General features: G+C 20.8%; 2 protein-coding genes across 2 annotated transcripts; both read right to left on the bottom strand.

Moving 5' to 3' along the window:
* Positions 1-6,322: 6,322 nt before the first annotated feature.
* Positions 6,323-7,174, bottom strand: LOC128963702 (cyclin-D-binding Myb-like transcription factor 1). Its single transcript, XM_054310214.1, has one exon. It carries the CDS (start codon positions 7,172-7,174, stop codon positions 6,323-6,325), a length of 852 nt encoding a protein of 283 aa, XP_054166189.1.
* Positions 7,175-9,278: 2,104 nt separating this feature from the next.
* LOC128963701 (cyclin-D-binding Myb-like transcription factor 1) lies at positions 9,279-10,760 on the bottom strand. Its single transcript, XM_054310213.1, has 4 exons — positions 10,664-10,760; positions 10,446-10,552; positions 9,733-10,205; positions 9,279-9,648 (listed from the first exon to the last, which is right to left on the bottom strand). The coding sequence occupies exons 1-4, from the start codon at positions 10,758-10,760 to the stop codon at positions 9,279-9,281; spliced, it is 1,047 nt and encodes a 348-aa protein (XP_054166188.1).
* Between the last annotated feature and the right edge of the window lie 1,719 nt (positions 10,761-12,479).

The following is a 12,479-nucleotide window of genomic DNA, read 5'->3' as shown; positions in this document are numbered from 1 at the left end:
TATATTTATCATTTAACTAAGATGATTATAAAGTTATTTGAATTATTTTTTTATAAAAATTATGTTAACATTTATAATTATATTAAAATAAAAATGATTTAAACATTATTAATATTTTTTTAAATAAAAATATATATTCTTATAGTATTATTATTTGTTTAACAGCAATAAATAATATGTGATTAATAATATATATGTTTATGATAACATTTATTGTTATATTTAACAATAAAAATTAATGAATGATAAATTATATACATTTATTATTTAAAAAACTAATGCAAAACTTAAATGATATAGTGAATATAATTTATTATACTGAAATTATAATTTATAATATAAATAATTAAAGTTATTTATAGTCATGTATTTGTTACAATTTATTAGTTAGAAATTTTTTTCAAATAAATCATTTTTTATAAATGCTAAATATTGATCTAATGTTTTATATAAAATGATACGTAGAGTATATCTATTTTTAAATGTATTGTTTAATTTATTATATTATGTCAATATCTAATATTAAAAATATAGTCAACTATAAATAAAACATTTATTGTAAAACAAAATTAGTTATTGAAAAAGTTTTTGAAAATTAAAGTTATTTTTTTGGGAGAAAATAAAAATGAAAAATAGCAATTTAAATCTTAAATTATTACAATCAAAATATTTATTATATTTATTGGGTAATACATGTTATCAAGTTGGATTTAGAAAATATCATCCAGATTATCAACGTATTCTAGATTATAATTGTATTTATACCATGTACAATTTAGTATTACTAATGGAATTTATTAGAATAATTATTACTTTTTATATTGATGATAAATTTTTGGCAATGTTAACTGGTGATTTTACTATCTATTTTGGACCTGTACGCAATCACTTTAAATTCATTGTAATATTGGCAACTCTAACATTATTATTAGTAAAACATTTACATTCCAATAATATTAACAACAACAATAATAATAATAATAATAATAATAATAATAATAATAATTTATTAATTAATATTAGAAATAGTGATGTTAAAAATATGCAAAAATTTAAATCCATTTATCAATTCCTATTAAAAATGTACATGTGTTTATCATATGTAATGTGTAGTTTATCTAGTTTTGGTACCTGGTATCTACATTTTAGCTTGCTACAATTGCTAACCTATGGCCTGGTAATGTGGATATTATATATTGCAACTATTTATTTTACATTTCCTATAACACTTACTGCACACATGTGCTATATAACTGTACAATGTTTAGTTATATCACTTGAAATTAGATGTTTAAACGTAAAAACAATTTTGCCCATAATTAATAAAAATGATATGAAAGATGTGCTAGTAGAAATAAAAAATTTACAAAAGAAACTAGATAACTTAAATCGTCTAATTGCTCAATTAAATCAATCATGGTCATTTATTATATTTATCTATTGGATATCGTATAGTATTTTAATTTCAAATTTGTTTGTCCCACTAGTGTTTGTCAATTTAAACAAAATGTTAACAATATTTTTCACATTATTCATATTGTTTTTATTTATACCGATGACTGCCATCATATTGTTTGCCAGTAGTGTTAACACGGAATACATGAAAACACATAAATATTTGCATAAATTATATTTAACTATATATCGAAATAAACTTAATAGTAAAAATAATTACATGAATCTAATATCAATGATGACATTATTGAAAGTATATAATAGATTTTGTTATGTTTATAAATTGTATTTTTTTACTAAAATTATTATAAATATATAATTTAATAAAGTACTTTATATACATATTATCTATAGTTGGAAACATTGATACAATTGTCAACAAATAGCAAAATTGGTTTCAAATGTTGGCATTTATTTTTGATCACACAATTTACTTATAATATGGTTAAGTATAAAATCTAATCTACTTTTTTTTCTTTAATATCATATATATTAATATTTTATTTTATTATTTTATTCAATAGTTTATCTATCATATAACTAAAATGACAATCAAATTATTTGCATTATTTTTGTAAACAAAATTTATTAATACAATATTTTCTGTACTTTTAATAATTTGAGTATTAATTATAATCAATAAATGTAATATCAATTAACATTTTATTATTATTAGTCTAAATATATTATATTATCATAAAAACATTAAAATTCATATTAGATATTAAATTTATAGTAAATATTAATTATTTCTTTAATTAACATATAATTACAGTTTTTTAAATTTTATATAATAATAAAGAAATATATTGTTTAAGTATAAAATAAATAAGTAATGTAAATGTTAAGAAAATGTTAATTATGTTGTTTAAGTATAATAATAATTGTTTTTATAATATACAGTATTACTTAATAATTATAGATTTTCTAAAATAATACTGTATATTATTAATAATGAAATTATTGTAAATAATATATTTTCAAAAATATATATTTGTATATTATTATTATTATTATTAAATTTATAGTTAAAAAAAATATAATTGTTATGTATTATTACTAAATAAATAAAATTTATTTATTTTGAATGCATTATTGTATTAATATTTAAATATTTATTTAGATATATGTTTAATATGTATAAATTTAATAATAAGACTAATTATGATTATATTAATAATAAAAAATTATTTACTAAATTATTACAATTACGATATATATTATATCTACTAGGTGAAATATGCTATCAATTTGGATTTCCCAAATATCATCCAAGTTATCAATGTCAAATTAAATTAAAATTCTATAATAAATTGTATAATCTATTAATATTATTTGAACTTGTTAAAATAATAATGTCGTTTAATTTGAATGATGATGATAAATTTATGGCAATGTTACTTGGTGATTTAACCTTCTATTGGCCAATTAGATTACAATTTAAATTTATACAATTAACAGTACTGTCATCAATATTACTACTAAAACATTTAGATAACGATAAAAATGTTTCTACAAATAGTTTATTATTAATCAATATTAACAACAGTAGTGATGTTGAAAATAATTGGAAAATTAACAAATATTTTAATTTAATAAAATCAATATCAAAATACATGTTTATTTTATTAGCTTGTATACCTAGTCTAGCCACTTGGTCATTGTATTTTACCTGGATACAATTGCTAACCTATGGACTAGTTTGGACCATATTTTATATAATTATCTATTCACCAATTAGCCAAATTTATTTAGCACACATTGGATTTATTAGTGTACAATGTTTAGCAATTAAATTGAAAATCAAAATTATCAATATAATTATTATAAATCTTATTGTTGGTACTAAAAATCAACATAAGTTAAAATTTAAACATTTATTTTATAAAATTAACAAATTAAACTTACAACTAAAACAATTAAATCAAACATGGTCGTTTATTATATTTGTCTATTGGATATCATTTAGTTTAATGATTTCAAATTTATTTGTATCACTAGTATTAGTTAAATTAAACAAATATTTAACAATATTTTTTCTAATATTTGTGATATTTTTATTTATTATGATCACTATTATTATATTGTTTGCCAGTAGTGTTAATAAAGAATTTAGTAAAACTCATAAATATTTGCATAAATTATATGTTTCAAAAGCTAACAATAAATACTATAATAAACATAATAATAATAAATTTCATTTAACAACTATGATAAAAGTAAATTATAAATCAAATTTATTATTTTTTTATATATTAAAAAATTTTAATATATATTTATATATATATTTTGAACTTCTAGTTGCAAACATTGATACAATTGGCATCAAATGGAAAAATTGGTTTTAATTGTTGGCATATGTTTTTAATTAATCAATTTACTTATAATATGGTATAATATAAGTTTAATTATTAACTATTAAATAACTTAATATTTCATTATGTTTATAATTTATTTTTTTATTTATTTATTTATCTAGTTTATCTATCATTTAACTAGAATGACTATCAAGCTATTTGCATTGTTTATATAAAAATTGTTGTTAACATTTATAATTGTAATTTAATAAACATTATTTAAACATTATTAATAATTTTGTTTTAAATATTTATTTTTATAGTATTTTTTTTTGTTAAACAGCAATATAAATAATTTGTGATAAATAATACATATTATAACAGTATTTATTATAATATTTAACAGAAAAATTACTAAATAATATATTATAAGCACTTATTATTTTTAAATAAAAAATTAATTAAAATAAATGATTTACAGTATTTTATACTGTATATATAATATAAATAATTGATGTATTTTTTAGATTAATAAATCATTTTGTAAATGCTAAATATTGATCTAATGTAATCTATTATAATATATTTTATAATTTATAAATATAATACAGTATTTTCATAATTTGATAACAATGTTAGTATAAGTAATAAATTATATATTTTTCAAAATATTTTAATTACTATGTTTGTAATTTATTGTTTATCTTTAATATTAGTTGCAAACTGTATTACACTTACAATCACATGAATAAATTGGTGTCAATTGTTGGCATCTATTTTTTGATCTATCAATTTGCTTATAATATGTTAATAACACTTTACTATAAATTACTAGTTTGAAATATTTTTTTAATTTATTTATTTAAATATTTTTTTAATAGTTTATCTATCATATAACTAAATTGACTATTAAGATATTTGCATTTAATTTATGACAAATATTATGTTTATAAAAATATACAATTTATATTTAAATACTTGAAAAAACATTTATTTTCTAATTTGTTGTAATAATTGTGATTAATAATATTTAATATATAGATATATAATACAATACAGTATATATATTGTATAATAAGTTATTATTAACATTTGTTGTAAAAGTGTTGAGATTTGATGTTTTAATTTTTAAATGTCATCTCAAATTACGTTATAATATAGAAGTAGTTATCAATTTGTTGTTATTTTATATACATTATATTAATACAGTATATTATAATACAATTTTTTTGCTAAATGTAAAAATTAATTAACATTAAATAAATTTGATATCATGTGAAGTAATTATTATTGTTATTATTATTTTTGTTGTTGATCTTAATGTTTTACATGATGTAAAAAATAAATGATATATCATTAAACTATTTCCCTGTTTATGATATTTAATAAAAATTTCATATATTGTATATTCAATACATTCATAGATCATAGAAAATATAAGTAAATATTTAATTTATAAAACATATAACTTTTTAAACAATAATATGTTTACTGTAATAATATATTTTGTAAATCTATTTTATAAATGTTAATACTTTAATACTTTAACCATTTAATCATTTTTTTATATTTTAAAAAAATAGTGAATAATATATACAGTTAACAAACCTATTTAAAAGTATCATTACTATGAATCTCACAAACTTTACTATTAATGGTAAGTTTATTTTGAATAATTATATTATTATTATTATTATAACTATTAAATATTATAGTTAGTTTATATAATTTTCAGTAAAAAAATTGTTATAATAATTTTAATAAACTATTATAAAAATATATTAAAAACAAGTTTTTAATTAATTAATTAGTATTATTATAAAATGTTTATACAGTATTAGAACTATATATCATTTAACTTTTTATTAAATAAAATAAAATAATTAATAATAACATGTTTTAATAATTTATATTTATTTTCAATTTATAGATTATGAATATATAGATAGTAGTGATCCGTTTAATCTAATTATTTCAACAAATTTATTCATAATTATTATCGCATTGATTCTAATACTGATATTATTGATATGCTTTTCATTTGTTGCGATAAATTATCTGAAAAAAGTTCATAAATTGAATCGGATTTTAAGGCAGACTATGGCCGCCGCCGCCGATGACGTTACCGCCAGCGATGACAATGTTTGTCAGACCACTGTATTTGTGGCTTCAGATGATTTGAGACATCAATCAAACAATGATCTAAAACCACAACAACAACTACAACAACAATCACAAGATCTTCGACAACAACTTGAAATGATTGAGCGCTCAAATCCACTAATAAGACAACAAAAATGAGTTGTTTTTTTTAATTTTTTTATTTTCGTAAATATTTTTAATCTAATCTAAGTGTACAGTATCTTAAATTATTAATTATAATGTAGTTTTATTTTATTTTTTTTTAGTATTTTTATTTTATTTTTATACTTATAAAGCCAAAAACTATTGATTATTATTATTACTACTTCTTAGATAGGGATAAATAATTGAATATAAAACATAAATACAAAATAATAATTTTATATATTTTTAATTTATAATAAATTAATACAAAAAATAAAATTGATTTACTCATTGAAAAAGATTTCAAACTCTTTCAAATAGTCAATACCTTTATCACTATTTCTTATAAATTGCGGCAAAAAGTTGTCGTAAAGAAAATCAATAATCTCTTTATAAGATTTACATTCAAATGAGGGAACCGTTTGTTTAATTAAACGCCAGTTTTTCATCAATGAATTAAACGATGAAATGTTTACAAACTTTTCCTTAATTTCGTCCCAATCGATGGTTGACTCGTCTGTGAATTCATATTTAAACAAACAATATATGAGTCGTGCGGTGTCTTTTTGTGTCCAACTGTCCTCTAATTGATCCCATTGGGCTATTGACCACCGAAGTTTTCCTAACCAATGGTTACGTATTTGATAGTAACTCCTATTAATATCAATTTCATCTATAATTTGATTAAACGGTAATTGTTTGGTATAAATATGTTGTTTGAGATCATCGGTGTTCAGTACTCGTCTCATTGCATCCAATAGTTGTTTGTCTTCATCTAAACTCCAGTTTCCCATATCATATGGTTCACCATTTTTATTGTAATTCAATCTATAATGCTCCTTTAAAGTATCCGGATAACACATAAAATTTTCGGCAATTTTTGTCCATTTTTTACCAAATATTAGATAATAATGTTTCATATTATTAATAATATCATCGGATAAATCTTTCTTATATTTCAATGAATGAAATCTAATCCTTGCATTTCTATATATACTATTCAGTGTACGATTAGGCAAACCATTGGCTAATCGCAGATAAAACTGTGAGCTTCTCATAAATTCACGAAACTTTTTCCTATCATTTCTGGTATATCTCTGGCTTTGAGCAAAATATCCCAATAAACGTGTTTTCATGTCTTCATCGCAGTTATAGTCTTCACAAAACTGATCCCAATTTCCTTTCAGTATTTCTATCTCTTGTTTACTAAACTTAACATTTAAAACATTTAAATTATTTTCTTTAATTACTTTCTTATCTTTTAATTTTAATTGCGGATATGGTATGAGTCGATGTAACGGAGCATCACTTATAAGACACTTATTTGTATTGTTGTTACTATTATTATAATTACTATTATTGTGACATAAATTTACTGATTGTGTATTGAATGCAATGCTTGTAATCGCATTGTTTGTCACACAGTTTGCAATACTTTTATCACTTATTACTTTTTTGTCATTTATTTGTCGATCAATTGATTGATTTAACACTTCTTTGTCAATAAATGGCTGACTCTTCTCATAATTGTCTGAATTATTGTTATTATTATTAACCGATTGTACAGTAAATCCATATTTACTATAATTATTGAAACATTTGTCCAAAACTTTATTAAATTCTTGACAATTATTGTTTGTATTATTAATAGAGTTAACAGTAATACCAAATTTGTTGTAATTGTTTTTAAATCTTTTATTACACTTATCGTAATCACAATCTGTGACCACAAAACCGTATCGTTTGTATTGTTTTCTATTCATTACTTATTCATTAAACAATTCACTAAAAAAATTACTTCAAAACAGTCAAAATATTTTTATATTTATTATTAATATATAATTTAATAACTATTTATATATTAATTGTATTTATTTATATATTAATTGTATTTATTTATATATTATTTTATATATTGTTTCACACAGTAAATAATATTATTACGGTTATATAATATATAACTATTAAACTGAAATAAATATAACTTTTTTTTATCATTGTGTTTTGTTTATATAATTAACAGACATATCGATGACATCACTGTTTTAATGTAATCATTGAATACATCCATACATACATTACGTTATATATAAATATCATAGAAGTTAAATAAAAAATAAATTGCTATAATTTATACTTTTATTTTATAGATTATAATTAATAAAAGAAATATAAACTAAATCCTTAATAACGTGACCAAAAATTTATATATATATATTTTTATATTGAATAATTATATTATTATCATAATAATAATTAGTTTAAACTATTATAATAAACTATTATAAAAATATTGAAACAAGTTTTTAATTAATTAATTAGTATTATTATAAAATGTTTGTATTATATATATATATAAATAGTAGTGATCCGTATAGTATAATTATTTCAACAAATTTATTCATTATTATTATCGCATTGATTTTAATACTGATATTATTGATATGCTTTTCGATGATATGATTTGTTGCGATAAATTATCTGAAAAAAGTTTATAAATTGAATCGGATTTTAAGGCAGACTATGGCCGCCGCCGCCGATGACGTTACCGCCAGCGATGACAATGTTTGTCAGACCACCATATTTGTGGCTTCAGATGATTTGAGACATCAATCAAACAATGATTTAAAACCACAACAACAACAACTACTACAACAACTACAACAACAATCACAAGATCTTCGACAACAACTTGAAATGATTGAGCGCTCAAATCCACTAATAAGACAACAAAAATGAGTTGTTATTTAAATTTTATTTTCTTAAATATTTTTAATCTAATCTAAGTGTACAGTATCTTAAACTATTAATTATAATGTAGTTTTATTTTATTTTTTTTAGAATTTTTATTTTATTTTTATACTTATAAAATATATAAAGCCAAAAAATATTTACTATTATTATTATTATTATTATTATTAGTATTATTACTTAGATCGGGAAAAATAATTGAATATAAAACATAAATACAAAATAATAATTTTATATAAAATTATACAGTAATTAAATGACATTTATATAGGCTTAGGTTAATAAATATTTTTAACGTTTACTATATTTTTTCATTTACCTGTATATTAACTAATATTTATGATTGACATATTATGATGAAATTAAATATTATTATCCTATTACCGGTAAATATAAACAATTAACAATATATTAAAGTTTTTTCTACAATTATTGTTATAATAAGTAGTAAATTACAAATTTTTAATGTTTTTATTTACTTAAAACTGATTAATCATTGAAAAACAATTCAAATTCTTTCAAATAGTCAATACCTTTATCATTATTAGTGATAAATTGCGGCAAAAAGTTGTCGTAAAGAAAATCAATAATCTCTTTATAAGATTTAAATTCAAATGAGGGAACCGTTTGTTTAATTAAACGCCAATTTCTCATCAATGCATTAAACGACGAAATATTTGCAAACCTTTCCTTTATTACATCCCAATCTATGGCTAATTCGTCTGTGAATTCATATTTAAACAAACAATATATTAGTCTTGCGGTGTCTTTTTGTGTCCAACTGTCCTCCAAACGGTTCCATTGGGCTATTGACCACCGAAGTTTTGCTAACCAATGATTACGTATTTGATAGTAACTCCTATTAATATCAATTTCATCTATAATTTTATTAAAGGGTATGTTTTTAGTATAAATATGTTGTTTGAGATCATCGGTGTTCAGCACTCGTCTCATTGCATCCAATAGTTGTTTGTCTTCATCTACACTCCAGTTTCCCATATCATATGGTTCACCATTTTTATTGTAATTAATTTTATAATGCTCCATAATAGTAGCCGGATAACACATTAATTTTTCGGCAATTTGTGTCCATTTTTTACCAAATATTAGATAATAATGTTTCATATTATTAATAATATCATCGGATAAATCTTTCTTATATTTCAATGAATGAAATCTAATCCTTGCATTTCTATATATACTATTCAGTGTACGGTTAGGCAAACCATTGGCTAATCGCAGATAAAACTGTGTGCTTCTCATAAATTCCCGAAACTTTTTCCTATCATTTCTGGTATACCTCTTGCTGTAAGCAAAGTAACCCAATAAACGTGTTTTCATTATTTCATCGCAATTATAGTCAACACAATATTGATCCCAATTTCCTCTCAGTATTTCTATCTCTTGTTTACTAAACTTAACATTTAAAACATTTAAATTATTTTCTTTAATTACTTTCTTATCTTTTAATTTTAATTGCGGATATGGTATGAGTCGATGTAACGGAGCGTCACTTATAAGACATTTATTTGTATTATTGTTACTATTATTATAATTACTATTATTGTGACAATAATTAACTGATTGTGTATTGAATGCAATACTTGTAATCGCAGTATTTGTCTCACAATTTGCAACACTTTTATCACACATTACTTGTTTGTCATTTATTTGTCGATCAATTGATTGATTTAACACTTCTTTGTCAATAAATGTCTGACTCTTCTCATAATTGTCTGAATTGTTATTATTATTATTATTAACTGATTGTACAGTAAATCCATATTTACTATAATTATTCAAACATTTGTCCAAAACTTTATTAAATTCTTGACAATTATTGTTTGTATTATTAATAGAGTTAACAGTAATACCAAATTTGTTGTAATTGTTTTTAAATCTTTTATTACACTTATCGTAATCACAATCTGTGACCACAAAACCGTATCGTTTGTATTGTTTTCTATTCATTACTTATTCATAACAATTCACTAAAAAATTACTTAAAAACACTCAAAATATTTTTTATATTTATTATTAATATATAATTTAATAACAATTTATATATTAATCGTATTTATTTATGTATTATTTTAGATATTGTTTCACACAGTAAATAATATTATTATATAATATAATTATTAAACTGAAATAAATTTAACTTTTTTATATCAATTATTGTTATTGTGTTTCACGTGTTGTTGTGTTTTGTTTATATAATTAACAGACATATCGATGACATCACTGTTTTAATGCAATCATTGCATACATTCATACATACATTACGTTATATATAAATATCATATAAGTTAAATAAAAAAATAAATTGCTATAATTTATACTTTTATTTAATAATAATTTTATATAATAATATAAAATACATATATTAACAGTCAATTAGTTCATTACATCATAATATTTGTTTTAATTGTTATTAACATTAGTTAAGAAATTTTTGTTAATTAATAGTTTTGTGAGTATTATATTTTTACAGTCAATATATTTTATATTTACGATAATAATTACATTAACTAATATTTAGGTTACTAATTTTAGTATCATTTTTATTAATTATTATTACAATTTAATTTGATAATAATCAATTATTGACATAATTATTTGCAATAAATTTACTATAAATATAATAATAACATTCTAATAAATAATAATATAAATATGTCAAATAATTATTGTAGAAACAAAATTATATAAATATGAATTAATTCAATAGTTACATTAGTTTTTAATTTAAATGTCATATATAAACTATATATAATAATTATTAAATCATTTTTTACTTTTAAGTTTAAACTGAACAGCTTTAGCAACACTGTTGTTAAGTAATTGGTGTTTAATATATTTTTTGGTTAACAAATCGGTGTCCGCATAGTATGTCAACTGGACTGACCTCAAGTGTGCCAATCGGTTCAACGCTTGGACAGCCGCCAGACTGATCACTGCATTGTGAACGTATAGATACTGTAGTCGAGGCATATGTCGGTCAATTGAACCGAAAAACTGATCGCCAACTTTCCATCGATTTTGTATCCGTATTGACAAATGTGTCAATTGTTTCAAACATTTCAAAAACCATTGCCCATGAAATTCAATAGTAAATGTATTGATCCTGAAATTCAATGACAATCGTCTTAATTTTGGTGACATTTTATCATTGATTGTGTCAATAATTTCAATACAATCCGATTGTATTGAATAATTTGATTTGAAATCCAATGACCAAAGTTTCCGACACTGGCGGCCAAATTGGGCCAACAAATCAATAGCCAATTGATTTGATGTTTTATTTATTTTGATCTTTAATTGTCTTAATTGTGTAATTTGTGTCAAACAATTAATTGTTGATAAATTGCTGTTGTATACAGAGATTGATGATGACGTTTTCACCAGATTTAAGTCTAATGATCGCAATTGTTGGCCATAATTGTTGGCAAACTTTTCAAAATTAGACACATTTCTAGGTATTAGTAGACCAATAGATTGTATGGTTTTCGGTAGCATTAGATGACTTGTGTTGACAGTGGATATGTCATCCAAATTGATTTGATTATAAAATTTATCGCTAATATCCAATGTCTTCAAGTTTGGCAACAAATTGCATACTCTGTATAGCAATTGTCTACTAAATCTGCTGATATGTTTGTGACACTTAAATGTTAGCAATTGTTGGCC

The sequence above is a fragment of the Oppia nitens genome, unplaced genomic scaffold (assembly GCF_028296485.1).
Source record: "Oppia nitens isolate AA-2021 unplaced genomic scaffold, nextdenovo-longstitch-racon4-pilon3 scaffold7_pilon_pilon_pilon, whole genome shotgun sequence".
Classification (NCBI taxonomy): Eukaryota; Metazoa; Arthropoda; class Arachnida; order Sarcoptiformes; family Oppiidae; genus Oppia; species Oppia nitens.
The sequence above is the reverse complement of the archived record's forward strand: the minus strand, read 5'-3'. Positions and strand labels throughout refer to the sequence as shown.

What these genes read in the sequence shown, in the direction of transcription:
- LOC128963702 (XM_054310214.1), bottom strand. Translation starts at nt 7,174, where the DNA reads ATGAAAACACGTTTATTGGGATATTTTGCTCAAAGCCAGAGATATACC.
- LOC128963701 (XM_054310213.1), bottom strand. Translation starts at nt 10,760, where the DNA reads ATGAATAGAAAACAATACAAACGATACGGTTTTGTGGTCACAGATTGT. An exon ending in AAACAATTACAACAAATTTG is followed by an intron (nt 10,553 to 10,663) that starts GTATTACTGTTA and finishes CTGTACAATCAG; the next exon opens with TTAATAATAATAATAATAAC. An exon ending in TTGGATGCAATGAGACGAGT is followed by an intron (nt 9,649 to 9,732) that starts GCTGAACACCGA and finishes TGATATTAATAG; the next exon opens with GAGTTACTATCAAATACGTA.